The 18,609-nt window shown below is 41.0% G+C and overlaps 1 protein-coding gene across 1 annotated transcript; it reads right to left on the bottom strand.

Moving 5' to 3' along the window:
• Positions 1-9,266: 9,266 nt before the first annotated feature.
• Gpr165 (G protein-coupled receptor 165) lies at positions 9,267-15,049 on the bottom strand. The gene is given in 5 exon segments (NM_001106582.1): positions 9,267-10,489; positions 11,094-11,786; positions 12,157-12,290; positions 13,327-13,452; positions 14,070-15,049. Coding segments are annotated over 4 exon segments (1,389 nt in total). The 5' UTR covers positions 14,550-15,049; the 3' UTR covers positions 9,267-10,489; positions 11,094-11,137.
• Between the last annotated feature and the right edge of the window lie 3,560 nt (positions 15,050-18,609).

Raw genomic sequence — 18,609 nt, 5'->3', positions numbered from 1 at the left:
CTCAACTATCCAATGTAAGGCGAACCAATACATGCATGCATGTTGTTAACAAAGAATCCTTCATCGCATGTTTTTTTTCATGTCTTTGCTTTAGCAGAACATCCTCTCACCTTTGCTTCAGGAAAACAGTCCTTCATGAGCTTGCCTTAGTCTTTCACCTGTGTACACCTCAATGAAATGTTCCTTTATGTGTTTGCCCGAGCAAAACATCATCCAAACACAACTGACTATCCAAAGGACCCTTACGTTTCCACTTCAGAAAGTTGAAAAAACTGTAAGAGCTGTAACAAAAATTCCAGTGCCAAGGATGAAAACCCTCCCTTCAAGATGTTAGAAAGAGGAATCAAAGAGACTCTCAAAATAAAAAAAAAATACAATCTATTGATTTCTCCATTTGCTGTCTCCTAGAAGTTGAGGGTAACACCCTATTTCTAAATATACCATATACTTCAGAAGCAGAACTCAGAAGAATCAAAGTGGGACTGACCTGAACTCCTCCTCTCTTCAGACTAACTTTTATACTATCTGAATATTCAATGCAAGCTCCAAAGGAGAAAAACAATGAATGGTCCTGTGTATCTGCAAAGCCTACAAACTACAGCAGTGACCAACACAACAAGATATACTCCAAGGTACAATAGTGACACTTATATCTTTGGAAAAACCAACAGCTGTGTAATTGGACTTTCAAACAGTTAAACAGGAAGAAATCCATGTACAGTACTATAAGCCTAGCCAAGCTGGTGATATCAAGACCACTAAAAACCATACTATTGCCAAATCATTAAATCAGTATAATTCCTCCCCAAATTCTAAATATTTTCCCTTATATTATACTTACATATAAGTGTAGCTCTTATACCTCATCAAAGAATCTTTGTTTTTCAGTAAAGACCATCAAAAATTCACAACAGACAAAAATACAGAGAACAATTAACTGAGGTACTCAGCCTCAACTGGCACATTAAGAACACGACTCCTACGTCTAAGGTCCAGCAAACATTATGGAAGAAGTGACTGAAAGATGCTGAGAGTCAGGATGTCTGCTGGGAGATAGTGTCTACTATTTATCACAGAAGAGTTGCACTCACATCTCAAAAACATGGTTCCCCAACAAGATCTGCAGAATGCCAACATCTGTGGACATATCAATGTAGATGGAGGAAATCTCAGAAAACCTCACCTCTGTAGATGAAGAGCTAGAAAGAGAATGTCTGCTGAGTTAGGAAGAATCTGTCTTTTCCAGAAATGAAGCCTTTCACAGTGGTCAGCACCAAACAAAAACACATATGAGCAACATTGAATGGACTCAGCATAATAAACACACACACACACCCTTTTTAAATTTAAGTTTAATATTTTATTTATTTTTATATATTTTAATTCAAATAGAATATCACTTACCTCCTTATTTTTCCTCCTTCCAGCAGCTCCCAGGTATCCTCCTTCTAACCTCTCCTCTGCGCTCCCCCTCAATTTGATAGACTCCTTTTCACTAATTATTATTGTATGTGTATATATGCTGTGGTCATGGTGTCTTTTCATCGCAATAGAAACACTAAAACAGAAGTAGGTAACAGGAACAGGAGTATTGCTGTGATAGTCCAGACCATGCTTTTGTTTGGAAGAATATGCAACACTATGGGTGTTTAGACTAGAAAAATGCTTGGACATTTTAAGTGCTGCTCAATGGATTATACAAGTAGGCACACGGAAGACAGAGGTGCTGAGTGTGGTTTGAACTGTGGGTGGCTATGTCCAGAGGTCTCTGAGGAGAATATTATTCTTGTGATATTTTGGGGAGGAATGTGGCTGCTTTCTGTCCCTGACCTAAAAATCTGCCTGAGGCTAAATTGAATTATGGATTAACAACTTTGGCAGTGGACATTTCAAAACAGTCTAGCATAACAGGCACAGTGTCATGTGATTATTAGTAGCCAATCTTATGCAGAACTATAATAAAATGGAGCAAGTTAGACAAGGAAAACTATAAACTGTGCAATTTGAGCTGAAAAGGGACACCAGGAAGTTTAATGTTGTTAAATCCTCTGTTCAAGACTACAAAAGAAGGGCAGGTTAAAATTCTGAAAATATTACATATGTTGATTTGTATAGCAGTATAGGCACATATAAAAATTCCCTACGCTGACAGTTTCAATATGATTTGGGTAACCTTCTAAAGTTCCTAGAGTATAAGATTTTTAAAGGTAAGGGCCCAAGTAAAGTAGTACTTAAGACGTATGGTCTACTGGAAGCCCTTTAGGTCTTATTAAAGTCATTGCCCTCAGAAATACTTAACGTAGCTTGCCTGTGAGCCATTGTTAGTTCTTACCATTCAACCACTGCTATTTTTATTGCAATGTGATCTTCCCTGTCTTTACTCTTTACCATCCAATAGCTATAGTGTGGTCCTTGCTTGGACCTACACTATTCCATTTGGGTTTTCAGACACTTGAAATTATAACTTTTATTTTTATAAGTTATATTTTTTTCAGAAGTCGCTTTTATAAAGTATCTTTATTATCGTGACAGAAAATAACTAATAATCTTGAAGCAAAAACAAGGCAGAGAGACAGAGGCTAGGGAATAGGGAATGTTGGTAAAGCTACCTAACTGGAACTAGATTTTGATGTTATTAATCTGCTCCAGTTTCATTTCTGTTCTTGTGATAAAATATCCTGACAAAAAGCAACATGGGGTAGGGAAAACTTAATTTGGCCTACAATTCAAGGTTATAGTCCATTGCTGCTGGAAGTCACAAAAGCAGAATCTTGAGACAGCCGGTCACACCACATCCACTGTCAAGGGAAAGTAGAAACAAATACACTCAGCCTGCCTGCTTGCTCACTGCTAATGCTCAGTTATTTCCCTTCTCTCTTACACAGTCCTAGGCCCAGATCATGAACTAGTGACGGTCACATTCAGTGTGGGTCTTCTCACTCCTATTAATAATCAAAACAATCTTCCACAGGCCAACCTGACATAGACATTTCCTCATTCAGGTTCCCTTCCAATGTGATCATAGGTTTTAGGAAATAAGCATTTAACATTAACCACCTTGAGGCTGAAGAAATGGCTCGGCAGTTAAGAGCACTGAGTCCACTTACAAAGTTCTGTTGCCTGTAGCCCATGTTAGCTAGCCCTCCTCTCACACTGCATTCACCTCCACAAACCCACAGATAGACGCAAACATATAGATTTAAATGAAAAATAATGTTTAAAAAACATACAATCTCAGTAATTTTTAAACAGACTTCATATAATATATTCTGATTATAGTTCTCCTTCCATCAACTATTCCCAGATCCTCTTTATATCCCCACCCACTGACATCCACATCTTTGCTTACTTTCTATCATTAGAAAAAAAGGTATTATATGATGAAAATAAACGAATTGGAACTCCTGGAGATAGAATTTGGTAGAAGCCAAAAACTATCAAACCTTGAAATGTGTTAAAATGCTTATGGTTTTTGAATCCTATGAGTTCATTTTCCAGTTGTTCTTCTTTAATGCATCTGAGAAAGGCTGGTCTTTGCCTGAGAATAACGAATATTAAAGGATTTGAGCATACAGAAGAGTATCTGAAATAGTCAACGTCCTTAGTCACCACGAAAATGCAAATAAAAACAACCCTAGGATTCCATCTTAGACCCATCAGAATGCCTAAGATAAAAAACTCAAGTGACAGTACATTGTGGGTGAGGATGTGGAGCAAGGGGAGCACTCCTTCATTGCTAGCAAGAATGCAAACGTCTACAATTACTCTGGAAATCAATCTACCAGTTTCTCAAAAAAAAAAACCTGGAAATAATTCTTCCCAAATACTCACCTATATCACTCCTGTCCATATACCCAAAAGATGCTCCACTCTATCACAAGCACATGTGTTTCACTATGTTCATAGCAACTTTATTCATAATAGCTAGAAACTGGAAACAACACAGATGTCCCTCTACTGAAGAATGGATACAGAAAATATGGTTCATTTACACAATGGAATTCTATTCAGCTATTAAAAACAAGGACATCATGAAATTTGCCTTCAAATGGGTGGATCTTAAGAATATTGTCCTGGGTAAGATAACCCAGACCAAATGACATACATAGTATGTACTCACATAGAAGTAGATGTTAGCCACAAAGTACAGGACACCCATGATACACTCCGTAGACTCAGAAAAGCTACACATGAAGAAATGTCCAAACAAGGATAGTTGAACTTCACTTAGAAGGGGGAATAAGATTGTCATGGGAGGCAGCGGGGGGAGTCTGGGTGGGAGAGGGGATGTAGAGGGGATTAGAGGAGGGGTCAGGGTCAGATGTGGGGAGAGACTGAAAAGAGGACCAGAGAGCCCAGAGAAAGAATGGAAACCTGCAGCTGATAGGGGGAGGCATCTCTAGGACCTGCCAGAGACCTGAGAGACTAGGGAGGATCCTAGGAGTCAATGCAGGTGACCTAAGCTAAAACAAAAGGCAGTGGAGATAAGGAACCTAAAGAGGCCACCTCCTACAGCCAGCCAGGATGCCCAGTGGAGGGATAAGACACCAACCCACCCAGAAAACTTTTGACCCAAATTTGTCCTGGTTCAGAGAAATGCAGGGACAAAGATGGAGCAGATTGATGGAACAGCCAACCAATATCCTGCCCAACTTGAGACCCATCCCATGGGCAAGCACCAATCCCTGACACTCTTAATGATACTCTGTTAGGTTTGCTGACAGGAACCTAGCATAACTGTCCTCTGAGACGCTCCACACAATAGCTGACTGAAACAGAGACTCACAGCTAAACATTGGACATAGCTTGGGGACTCTTATGGAAGGGTTGAGGGGAAGGAATGAGTGCCCCTAAGGGGATAGGAACCCCATACAAAGACCAACAGAGCTAAACTTTGTGGTCCTTTATGGGCTCTCAGAGTTTGGACAACCAACCAAAGAGCATATACAGGATAGAACAGGACCTTCTTACACATATGTACTAGATGTGCAGCTCAGTTTTCTTTTTTTTAATTTTTTTCCATCTTTATTAACTTGAATATTTCTTATTTACATTTCGAGTGTTATTCCCCTTCCTGGTTTCCTGGCCAACATCCCCTAACTCTTACCCCTCCCCTTCCATACGGGTGTTCCCCTCCCCATCCTCCCCCCATTGCCGCCCTCCCCCCAACAATCACGTTCACTGGGGGTTCAGTCTTAGCAGGACCCAGGGCTTCACCTTCCACTGGTGCTCTTACTAGGATATTCATTGCTACCTATGAGGTCAGAGTCCAGGGTCAGTCCATGTATAGTCTTTAGGTAGTGGCTTAGTCCCTGGAAGCTCTGGTTACTTGGCATTGTTGTACATATGGGGTCTCGAGCCCTGTCAAGCTCTTCCAGTTCTTTCTCTGATTCCTTCAACGGGGGTCCTGTTCTCAATTCAGTGGTTTGCTGCTGGCATTCGCCTCTGTATTTGCTGTATTCTGGCTGTGTCTCTCAGGAGAGATCTACATCCGGCTCCTGTCGGCCTGCACTTTGCTTCATCTATCTTATCTAATTGGGTGACTATATGTATGGGCCACATGTGGGGAAGGCTCTGAATGGGTGTTCCTTCTGTGTCTGTTTTAATCTTTGCCTCTCTATTCCCTGCCAAGGATATTCTTGTTCCCCTTTTAAAGAAGGAGTGAAGCATTCGCATTTTGGTCATCCTTCTTGAGTTTCATGTGTTCTGTGCATCTAGGGTAATTCAAGCATTTGGGCTAATAGCCACTTATCAATGGCAGCTCAGTTTTCATGTCAGTTTCCCAACAACTGTACCTAAAGCTGTTGCCTGTCTGTGGAATCCATTCCCCTTACTGGGCTGCCTTGTCTGGCCTCAGTGGAAGAGGTATGCCTAACCCTGCAGAGATTGTATGGGCTAGGGTGAGGGTGGGGAATATTCAGGACATCCCACCCTCTCTGAGAAAAATGGAGGGACTTTGGGAGTGGGTGGCAGGAGGAGGGGCAGAGTTCAGGGCACAAAATCAATAAATAAATAATGGAGAAAATAAGAAAAGTATCTGACCATCTCTAAAGGCTAATGTGATAATTTGCAGGGGCACCTTAAACAAAATATACTTAGAACAGTGGTTCTCCATCTTCCTAATTCTGTAACCCATCCTCTAATATTCTTTATAAAATACTTCATGTTGTGGTAACCCCCCCATCATAAAATTATTTTTTGTTGCTATTTCCTAACTGTAATTTCAATACTATTAGGAATCATAATGTAAATTTCTGATACACAAGATTCCTGACAATGTGGCCTCAAGGGCTTGCAACCCACAGGTTGAGGACAGCTGACTTTGAGAAGTAATGAACTTTTCAAGTTCTGGATTTGGCTTTACCAAATGAGGCATCTTCCCTGTTTGGGATATTCTAGCCTTAAGGAATCCACTCTCGGACTCTTTTCCTCTACTCATTTGTACCTCTAACATGCCAGCTATACTTTCCTGGTTCCAAAACCAGAACTTCAAGTCTGCTTTGTATATTTTTCCCAAGTAAACTGTTCTCCTTTGCTCGCCCTGAAACTTTTCCATAAAGGAGAAAAAGGATGTGCTTTGATGTTATACCTTCACCCCATCCACTTATTCTTCAATGCCCATGTTACTCACATGGAGAAGTTTAAATATCAATTTTATCAATTGATCCACTGTGGGTCACAAATTCCACCAACCCGACTGCCTCCCCCACCCTTTGCCCTTTTCCTATCAGAGCTAAAAGAAGAGATCAGGAGTGCTCTGAACAAATAGTTTTATTTAGTATACATTTACGTAAATATATATATATATGTACTAATCTACTACTACTTCTATACCCCTGATACCACATATCCCTTTCCCTTTGGCCTCTCCTCTCTTCAGTATAGAATACATAGCTAAACATTAAATCAGGGGAGAGAAATAACAACATCAGTAGATAATATTTAAAGCAACAGTAACAAGTAAATAAGTAACAAGCACATTAGTAGGAATAATGTTCATTCTCCTGTTGTAGCATGGTAAGACGTCTTCCATTCCTCTCGTCAAGATGTAATTCAGCAACATCACTTGAGGGAGCCTTATTTCCTCTGTCATTCGACAGGGTCACAGACTGTCTCCCAAAAGGCATCGGTTCCACACAGTCTGTATCACTGCTAGGTTTGAATCAGTAGCAAGTATGTGATATGCCTATGTACAGATGCTTAGGATATTTTCCACCATTCACAGAGCTGCGAGCAAAGCTGAAAAGCTGAAGCCATTAATGTATCACCATATTCAGTTCCATTCCATGGGGGAGGGGGACAACTCAAGCAGGTGATTGGTGAAATTTCACTAACTACCATATAGACTCTAAGTTTAAAGACTTTATTTTTTCTATTTTTTGTAGTTAAATATTTTTATTCTGAGATATTTTTACACAGACTTTCCTCTGCACTAAGTCGCAGATACAAAAGCATTGACAGCCTCTTGTCTAAAACTACAAGTATAGTATTCACCTGCCCAACTCTTAATACAGACTTCCCACCACTGACTTGAAAGTGCTGTAAATCTAAAGCCATGAGGCACAGTATCTATTAGGTACCTTCTAAGATCTTTCTATAAAAATAAACTGGCAAACGTTATTTGCAGGAGGTCTCATCACAAAAGAACAGGGAATTCATTCCAGATGCTACATTTCAACTAATCCAATTAACATAAATTCATTTACATAAATCTGAGCACAGACACTTTTACTTGGGCCTGCATATATTATGTCAGGAAAATCTCAGGAGGCTAATCTCCCCTGTTTCTCCATGTGCTCCTTGAGCAGCCTGATAAGGCTTACTCTGAAATGCAAGAAGTCCATATTTGAAGCTGAAACTTTACATAATCTCCCGTAGAGTGTTCAGTTTTTCAATATGGGGTAATAGCCCGAAAGTGAACACTTGCTGATAAATATCATAAGATCTTACTTTAAGAATTATAATACAAAGTCATAGTCACACACAAGATATTACTATCACTGTTATAAGGGAAGTAAGTTTGAAATATACACATAAAAGGCTGTGAACAAGAAGTATCAGACTAAACAACTCCATTTGTATTGTCATATCGTTCACACCTAGTGTCCTTCCCTTCTTTCTTCCTGCCAGCCAGATGACAACACTATGTCCATTAGTGAAACTTTGCCTCAGAGTCTAGAGATGTTGATAGTCTTCAGAAACAACAAAGTTGTGACAGATTATGTATGCTAATATGTTATACCATGACTGTATGTTAGTGTATGTACTTGTATACTTATATTAATATATATATGCATTTCTAGAATTATGTGTGACAGTGTGGAAAGCTACCTTAACTTATATGATATACAGCAATTTACAGTGAAAGAATCTATCAGCTTAAAAGATGTTGAGAAAGAATGTATATGTCACATATACAGTGACCAAAACATGATTACCAGCATCCCAGATATCTAAGCCAATAGAGAAATTCCCCCACTCTAAATTGTCCCATTAAGGGTGAATATCAGACAAACTACATGTAAATGTTACTCTCATCAAGGCATTTTTCCAAATATCCTGACTAGTACCAAGATACAGATAGGTGATTGGTATTTAAAATATGTAATAAATGTATTTGAATTTTTAAAAGGGAAGAATCTAGCAATTTCTCTGTTCTGTTACTTTTGGTATACTCTCTTTGTTCTAATAATGGGACACTGCTAACACATAGCCCATAAGGTTTATACTATAAACTGTTGTCTCCAGAAGTGAAAACAAATTTTGCAGTAATATTTACACAACAGTTTTGCTGGGCTTTCCAGGTGGCTAATAACTGTTGTTCAGAAAAAGGTTGGCTAGGGTGAGTGGTGCAGTCTATGTAAAAGGACACACATGGGATTTAGAAACCATGTGAGCACAGTTCTTTAGCACCGTGCCCGAACCCACAGAGCTAAATGGCTGCACATGGGTTAGAGCCTAGGATCTAGAGCTCATTAGCACCATGTTCCAACCAAATGAGCCCTTCAGCCAGAAACTTCTTACAATGGTAGCACCCTCAGACTTGGCTGGGTACTGAATTCAGATTAGTTGCTGCTGGAAAATTTCTAAACAAAGGCCCACACAAAGTTTAAACTCTTCATATGCCCAATTTGTCAAACATCCGTACATCACCAAAACTGTTGTATAAAGTTCTGATTCTGTAGAGTTGCCAGCCAAGTCAGGAGCAAACTTTGAAGCTGGATTATCTGTCAAGCAAGGAACATTCCAGATCCTAAGCCTTACTGGGGGTGAAAGAAGTTTGATTCTGTCTATAGAATAGGGATAGGGGTGGGGAAGTGCATTCTTAGGGAGGATAGAACATTAGGTTAAAACACAATGGTAGCCCTTTTACCCAAATTTCTCCTGTCTAAACAGGAGAAGAAGGCTATCAGAGCTAGGTACAATGCTTCTAAGAAACTTGGGGTACTCAAGCAAATTCAACTTTGCCTTCTCCATGTGGGGAGGCAGAACCACAAGCAGGCAGCCTATTATTCTGGGAAATATCTATTCTATCAAATGGTGAGTGAAAAGGAAATACATATATCTGTCCTTAAGACAATCAGAAGTATTTACAGAGCATGTTGAAAAAATATACAAGCAGAGCTCACTACTCACAAAGACTACTTACTAATTCCCAAAACAGCTGAAGCCAAAAGATCACAGGTAGGTTGGCAGTTTACAATGGTAATAAATAGAAGATTCAGTCATGTTCACAGCCTAAAGCTACTCCAAATATGTATTCATATACTTTAAGTTCATTGTTTTGTAAGTGGGTTATTAATAATAGGACAGGATTAAATTAAAAGGATGAAAAGGATACATAAAAGAGACAATGGAAAGGAAATTATTTAAACTTGAATTAGTCTTTCCCTCCAATTTGTCCTTTATCTAAAAAGGAATTCAACGCTATAGCAAGTATGGTAATTTATTAGAAACATTTGAAGTTTGGAACCCCCCCAAAACCACCACATCTTTTTACTCAGTGAAAACAAGAGTAGCCAGAAGCTAACTCCATTCCCTAATTTCCTGACTCCAGATACTTGTCCTTCCCTTACCAACCAGGAGATATCTCAGTAGAGACTAAATAACTTGTCATTTTTAAGATTTTTTAAACAAGAAGAAAGATTATACTGAAAAAAAGAAATGAAAATAGAGAAGAAAGTGAAAGAAGAGAAGGCTATGTAGAAGGTAGAACAGGAGCAAGGAGGAGGAAATGGACAAAGGTTAGGAAAGGGGTGGGGTGAGACCAAGGGGAGGCCACAGATACTGAGGAAGAGACAAAGAAGAAGAGAGGAAATTGAGGAGGACCACAAGTTCAACTCTCATCCTGGTATCATCTTGACACATGCCACCATGGATGCTGCCAAAGAACCTTAAAACATCATCTCCAGAATAATGGCAGTGACAGGATGAGGTATCATTTCTTCTTCCTCCTCCTCTCTTCAGCTGAGTTGAAATTGTCTGTAAGCTAAAGAGACAGGGATAATTAAAACAATGGTAAGCATATTATGTTTTTTTTCATTTTTTTCCAGAAAAAGAAAGGCAAAAATAAAGACTACCCATTTACATGAAACAAAGAATGAAAGTAAATATAAAGTCAGAAACATGGAGGAGGTTTGGGATTTTGAAGTGATTTTTCTTGCACTCAGAGAGAAGCTATCACTAAATTCTTGTTCAGCAACCTGGGGAAATAACCTTGGGGGGATAATTATTATGGGGGACTGGTGAGTCATTTCACAGCTTTATCAATTCCTGGGCATCTGTAAGATTTCCCATTCTCACTACCACAGGAGAAAAATATACAACTAAGAACTTGCACTTACAAGGTACTTTGAGTTCCCACAACATCCAAAGAAATGTCAGAAATGATACCTAGTCTCCTAGCACTTCCATGGGAATCTAATAATAAAATCGGGTCCTTATATATCTAAATAAAGTATAAATACTAGTATCTAGGAGCTTACCTTGTAAGTGCAAGTTCTTAATTCACATCACCTTCACCCCTCCAACAACTACCCCCTTTCTTCTATGTAACCACATGAGAAGTTCTAGTTATTTTGATCCTATCATACCTTAGATATTTTGAGAACTGATAGTCAAACGCGGTCTGGGCAGCTTAAACTCTAGGCACTGAATGAAGAAAGGAGATTTCCACTGCTGGGGAGGGAGGGGGACTGGGCAGCTCATCGAAATCTTTGAATCGTGGGAATTTGGGCACTCCTGGATTGGAATCCACACTGCCAGGGGTTTGGGTGTGAGATACAGAGCTCAGTCGGCGATGCTCTCCCCTGAGGCGGCTGATTTTATCTAGTAGCATCTTCTGGATTTCCATGATGACTTTCTGAACTTCAATACGGAAACTATCACTGAGCCAGCAATAAATGTAGGGGTTGTAGCAGGAGCTACTAATTGCTAGCCAGTGGAGGAAAAAGTAGAGACCATTGTGGCTTGAGATGGATTCACTGGACAGGAGCACCAGGTAGAGGTTGAGGGGGAGCCAGCTGATTGTATACAGAAGCACCACTGTCATCAGCATCTTTAGGGTCTGCTTCTTCTTCCCACGCTGGCAGATGTAAGTGTGGATATTGATGTCATCAACAGCATCATGGATCCACAGCTTTTTGGCCACATGACCATAGACAGCCACCAGCACCAGCAAAGGCAAGATGAAGAACAGCAGAAAGGTGCCCAGGTCAAGGTATTTCCATGTGGACTTAGAAGTATATGGGAAACTTGGGAGGCAGGCAGATTCCTCTGTTGTGTTGCTAGGTTATGAGAGAGAGAAATCAAAACCAATGATTTAGTTTTTTTTTCCTTTAGGCTCACAGCAAACTGTATGGCAATTAGATCTTAAGGGTGAGGTGTGTTTACTGTTTGTGTTGTGTGTGAATTGTACATAAAACCAGAAGGACTGAGGTTCAACTGATCCTATAGGAAAACCATGGCCCCGAAGATGGAAACTGTACCCCACTGCCATGTGTTTTAGAGAAATAATGACAAACTACGGTTTAGAGAAATTTATTTTGTTTTGAAAAATGCTTATTCTGGCCCCTACTTTATAACTCATTTCTTGTGACTTCCAAGGCCTTGGGGTGCTGGAATAACACCAGTCATCTCACTCCATGATCCTCTTACCCAAATTCCACTTGGTAAAGCTTCTGGTAAACGGCATGTGGCAAAGCAGCACAAGTGCTCACAATCCAGATGACGATGATGCAGACATTGCCTTGCATGGGAGTAATCCGGGCCTTCAGAGGATATAGCATCACCTGAAAAGAAAAGGATCCCACCTCACTTAACAATTCAAAGTAAATTAGACATCCGTAAACTGCAATTCTGATTAAAAGGGTACAAAGGCTTGGTATGTGGGGGGCAATGTGCTTTGTCGAGCATTTCATTTGACATGTGTGTGGCATTTTGCTTCATGAAAACACAGCACTGCTGCGTTTGAAGATGTCAGCAATTCAAGGGGACTGACTTCAAAGGTCCTGTTTCTCTGCAGTTCTGTGGAGAAAGGAAATGTCCACTGGAGTCACTTGACTTTCTTTACCTTCTAATGGTTGGGAAAGTACCCCACATATTCCTTCATCAACCCTTCTACCTGCCTTGCTCCATGGCCTTTCTCATCCCCCGGCCCCTCCCATCTCTGTTTATTTTCAGAGCCACATTTCCCTTCCTCTTTCATTTCCTCTATGTTCCCTTATGTGTCTTTTTTCCCCTTATCTGGATCTAACACACACCTTTCAAGTTTTTGGTCTTCCTAGACCTCTCATTTTCTGTCTGGTTACTGACTGATTAACTGTGTAATACCTCCAGCTTCTCATCCCTTGCCTCACTCCCTTGTAATTGATTTCAACTGCTCCAAGCTCCTTATCCATCAACTCTCTTCATCCCCCCTACTCAATTCCTCTGACCTTCCTCACAGAGTTCACCCCCTTCCAGATGAAGCCCTTGGTCAGACCTAAAACTATATCCACATCCACGTATCCCTGCCTTCTTCCTCCTTTTAGCCAGTCCTGCAATGCAGCAAACAGGAAATGTTTTCCAAAGAAGAACATGTGTCATGTGTTTATTGGCACATTTCTGTTCCCATAGCATCAGAGAGGAAATGGTAGCATTTTTTGTTCGATTTTATTTTACTGAAGTTCTGTAATTCACCATTTTTCAAACTTCCCACATTACCCAAAAACATTTACATATAAAGACCTTTGAACTTGGGAAAGTTTGTAGGTTATTTGTAACCTTGTTTGTCTCCATACACCTAAGAGAAGACTCTATCTCTTGCAAGACCCAGGAAGCACATACCCGATGTCGATCCAGGGAAATAGCTGCCATGCTCATCACAGTTACATAGGCACATGAGTACTGGGCAAAGCGACTGAGGTGACATGTCATCTTTCCAAACACCAGGGAATTACACAGATAGCGCACCTGTAGGAGAAAAGGATTTCTGATGCACAGGAACTCAGCCCTGTGTTCATCCCTCTCAAAAGCCCCAAAATACAAATAAAGGTCTCCTTGCTGCACCAAACTGCTGATATCAGTCTGTCAAGATGCAAAGAAATACTTTTACACTCCAGTTCTCATGTTCGTCACATTTGCTCCCACACAACATCCTGACTTGAAGACATGGAAGGACACAAAATTGCAAAGCCTGTTAACTAACTTCAAGTTCATACACAGTATTTGAAAGGTGGAGAAACAAGAGTTAATCTTTATGGCAAAATTTGGATTCAGACATTATCCCAAAGCTCACTAGCAACAGGTCCCACTGCCTCCCTGGGCAGCCCAATACTTCCTCACTCTCTGCCAAGGCAAGAGATTAATTCAGCGACGCAACAACTATCCTGCCAATCTTCCCAACACATTTCCAAGCTCTTTTCAATGTTTCTAAGCTTCTGCCTTGTTTCCTATGAAAATATTCTCCAAACCAACTAAACCTTTCTAACCCTCTCCCTCCCTCTGACCACACAAAATTCACAAGTACAAAGTTTAACTTTAGCTCTTGCCCTGCTTCCCAAGCTACCCTCCTCAGTACCCCAGCTTACCATAGTGAAAGGAGAGCTGAGAAGAGCGAGCATCATGTTGGTCACAGAAATGTTGACAACGAAGAGGCCGGTGGCAGTGTGTACCCTCTTATACTTCATAATGATGTGGTTTAAGACCCAGTTGCCTATGATGGCAGCAAAGACCACTATGGTGTACCCTACCACTAACCAGAATTGCACCTGCTCATCCTGGGATACAATTTCCAAATCTAGGGGACCTGATGTGTCAGCCAGGTCCCCCGTGTTTGACATGTGGTCTGCTAACTTATCCATCTTGGACAACATGCCATTGCGGCCAGCATGTCCCACCGCAGATGCAGCATTGGATGCGGCCTGAAGCACCTGGGAGGTGGTAGAGGTGATCAAGTCATCAAAACCACTAGGTACACTCAGAGCCTCTGGAGTCAGCTCATCCCCATAGCTCATGGTGCCAGGGCTCTGGAAAGCCTCCTGGGGCAAATCTGTGGTTGGAGCATCCATCCCAGTGCCTTTAGAGGACCCTGGGGACCTTAAGCTACTCACACAGGAGGCTCTCAAAAAAGAAAGAGCACAAGTTAAGGCCGTGGACAAACAGCCAGGCAATCTATTCAGTGCCCTAGAGCTCTGAGCTGAGGTGTCTGGATCAGGGAGAGGGAAGAAATACCAGGAACCAGCAAAAAAGACTAGACCTGCTCTGGGTAGGCAAGTGCGCAGAGCTGAGCAGCTGAGCGCAGGGCAGGCTGTCTGCAAACGCTCTTCCAGGAGAGTGCCCACAGCACCCGCTCCAAACTGGAGATGGCGTCAGGCTTCGCTCCAGCACAGATCCTCCTCCATGCTGCCAGTCGGATTATTCCGACCAAATCTCTGTTGCCTTCAGTCAGTCATCAGTCTGTATGTCTTTCTGTCCAAAGCTGGCCGGCGCTGTGGGCAGGGCGGAGTCAGGCACTGCCACTCCAGCTCCAAGCCCGTGCAGAGCAGGCTTTCTGCAGCTGCCCTTTATAGAAAGTCCAGGGGCCCGCGCTGGAGCCAATGGGGAGCCTCGACTCAACCCCCGCCCTGTCCTTCTGGGCTAGAGAGTCTGAGAGGCTGGCAAAGTCTTTGTCACTCCTGTCTCAAGCCCCTCCTTTCGCTGCTCTCCTTTGGCTCTCCCTTTTCTAATCCTGCAGTTGGAAGCCTGGATTTACTGTTTATGGGTTCTTCTTTTAACATCGCCCTGCCTATAATTTGAATTCAGCATCTCCTCTTTCCCTTGCTTTCTGTTTCTTTTCTGCATCATCGCCCTAGGCACCGGCTAGCTGTGACACAGGTACTGAATGGAGGCTGTGGAGACTGCAGTCGCATCTGGACCAGCAAGACAGTCAGCTGCCTGGGAAGAGTAGTCGATATGAAAGACCTGCACAGATGTGGGGGTTTCACAGAGAGAACAAGGCAGGGTGCAGCTGGAGAAACAGGAGGGAAGTTTAGCTGATGAGAAGCAAGAAAGGGTCACCTGGGAGTGAGCTCAACAGTGTGTTCTGCTTTTTCTGGCCTCAGAACTGCGTGCCACCGACCAGGGAACTCTGCTCCTGGCCTCTGGAAACAGGACAGTCACTTGTCACCCAGGAAGTAACACTTTTGGAAACTAGACTGTGTCAGATTAGTCAACTGTCTAAAGGGTGAGTCCCTCGGGAAGATTTAGGATTTGGGAAGCACTGCACATAACAATGCTGCTAAAATCTAAAGCAGTAGGTAGAGGGAGATGTATCTCAATCATTGAGGGTTGAAAGGAAAAACACTCTAGGACTGATGGTCACAGACTAGCCTTTCTTTCCCTTGGAAAATTTTAGCTACATTTCTATTTCAGAGGTGTTAGAGTCACAACCAAAACAACTAAGCTATGTCCCTAGGAAGGATAGAGGAGACCCATAAGGTGTCATTTCCTTATCATCTGCCTCAAAGAAACAGGAATATATAGATTATAGAAGGTCAGAGGCAAAATGATTGAAGCACTAGAACTAAAAATGAGAAAGGGCATTCAGAGACCTGGGCTATGCAGCAAGCACTCTGTTTAAGAAATCCTGGTGTTTGTTACAGCCAGTCTCAGTCTCGTGACTTTATAGCCACCCTTTATTGCCCAGAAGCTACACTGCTATTCTGGAGGAAGTCAAAAGGAAAAATACCTGATTTCAAGGATGTCAATAATTACTGATTAAGGCATAAGCAAGAATCAATTTAGTGCCAAAACTATCATCATCATTGTCCAGTCATCAAAGCTCACAAAGGAGCCATGACGCAGATAAGCAAACTCCGGGGTATTTGCACTGAACTAAGAAAGTAAGAAAAAAATTGAGGCAGATCTGAGGCTGTTATAATATTTCTGAGATGCTGTATCTGATAGGGAGATGGTGTCGATGGGCTAATACTGAATAGGCGATCAGAGAGAAGCAAATTATGTTTTGTTTGGTGACTCATAGAGATGAGACACATACATAAACACATTTGAAGGAATTAGTAAATCTTAATTCTGTCACCCAGACCATCCTGGAGACGGATCTATTGGCAGTGGTTTATATTAGAAGTTTGTCAGAATACCTCAACCTGCTGCTAATCCGGCTTTCATGACCCTGAAGAGCTTGGGGTGTTGTGAAGATAATGGGTTAAAGATGAGACTTTATAATTTAATGGAAATGCAAAGGAGAAAATGTCAGGGTTCTGATACAGAGGTTCAGACATGCAAAGGCAGGATCAGGACTGCTGATCTACTAGCTCCTCCCTCCATCTCTTTCACTCTCCCTCTCTCTCCATAAAATTAGTATAGTATGTATAATGTAGCATGCATTATTATTTTATATGTAATTAATTCTTTGAGAACTTTGTATTGTATTTTGATCCTATTCATCCCTTCCCCTACCTCCTTCCAAGTCATACCCACCCAACCTTGCATCCTCATTTTTGTTTAATCCTAGTTGTCGTGCTGGTTGGTCTCTCTGAGCCAGAGTTCCGGTAGCTGTCATAAAGGTGTTTGGAACACTCGCCGCTCATACTAATGTAAGATACATACAGCCCTGCTGCTAGTAATGAATTCTTAAAAGAGAAAAATTATGTGCATTATATCATGCTAAAAGTCTCATGTATTTTAAAATTTGGAGTACATGTTTATTACTATGTATTTTAGGTTTTTAAATAGTGGAGTTCCTTAAGAAAATGTGTAATAATTTTTATCCACTACTGGATATTATCCACAATTACTTTCCATTCACACTCAAGTCCTTCCTTTTCCATATAGTACCATTTTTGCTTCTATGTACTTTTTCCTTTAAATTATAAGTATGAAAGAAAATGTAAAATATTTGTCTCTTTTATTTGGTTGGATTTTTAAAGCAGCATCTTAACTGTGCTGGCAAGGCTGACCTTAAACATCTGATCCTTCTGCCTCAGCCTTCAGAGTTCCAGGCTTACACGTATGTGTCACCAAATCTGGCACAATATTTGTCTTTGTGAATACCACTTATTTCTTTTTGATACCTCCAGTGTCTTCTTTTCCTTTATGTCACAGTGGACATGTATTTTTTTTTTTGGTCCTCAAGTGTTCCATATCCATCAGTTTTATGAAACATTGCAGTACCCAGAAAGAATGCTGGGGCCAGTCTATGTTTCCAGTCTATCAATGGAAGAAGAAGTCGGGGATGAAAAGGAACGTTCACCATAGTATCATCTATTTCTAAGAAGCTGCACATAACACTAAATGGAAGAACCCATACTCAGGAAATACCTAATTGAGGCAGGCATAAGATGTCTAGACAATCAGTGCTACAGGAACAAATAGTACAAGATGAAGGCCTAGGAAGCTTTGCAAAAAAACTAGCATTTGATCTGGAGTTTGAATAACTCAAAGGACAGAGATGGGCAGAAAAAAAAATGGAGCGATTTAACTTCAGCCCTCAAAGTAAATGTAATGATACAAAGGGAGAAAATGCTTCTGGTTTGTTCCAGGGGACAAAAAAAAAAAGGTTTTAAATAGAAAGTTTACAATTTGTTGTTCCTATGCATTTATCTGTTATTGCAATGTTTTCTGAGTATCTCCATGGAGATAGTGTAGTTGCAAGTCGAAGAAAATCATTATTTACATGGTTGAAGGAAGGGTCCTTTACACAAGCTATCTGTACATCTTGCAATAAGCGTCGCTACTCCTCTGCATTGCGCTCTTTCTAATCTAATCTTTCCTACAGAATTAGACATTTCTATTGGAAAGGATCTCTGTAATTCTCAGATGTATTCAACCTTTTCTCCAGGCCCTCACACTAAGCCATAGTATCCAAACCAAATGTTTCTTCGCAACAATTTTGATTGTCCCTATCTATAGAAAACATAGGCCAAATTCATCACATTTGGAGTCTGAAAAACTCATTTCAGTGCTCAAATACAGATAACCTTCATCTCCAGCAAAACAGCTCTACATAAATGGTTTGCCTCTGGATGTAGACCACTCACACCTGAGTTTCACAAAGATCATTCTCTCTTGTGTAAAAATATCACAACGTTTGTCTTTTGAGTCTTAAATAGGAACTAAAGTGATTAATCA

Source organism: Rattus norvegicus, chromosome X (assembly GCF_021556685.1).
Source record: "Rattus norvegicus strain SHRSP/BbbUtx chromosome X, alternate assembly SHRSP_T2T, whole genome shotgun sequence".
Taxonomy (NCBI): Eukaryota; Metazoa; Chordata; class Mammalia; order Rodentia; family Muridae; genus Rattus; species Rattus norvegicus.
This window is presented reverse-complemented; position numbering and strand designations above follow the sequence as displayed.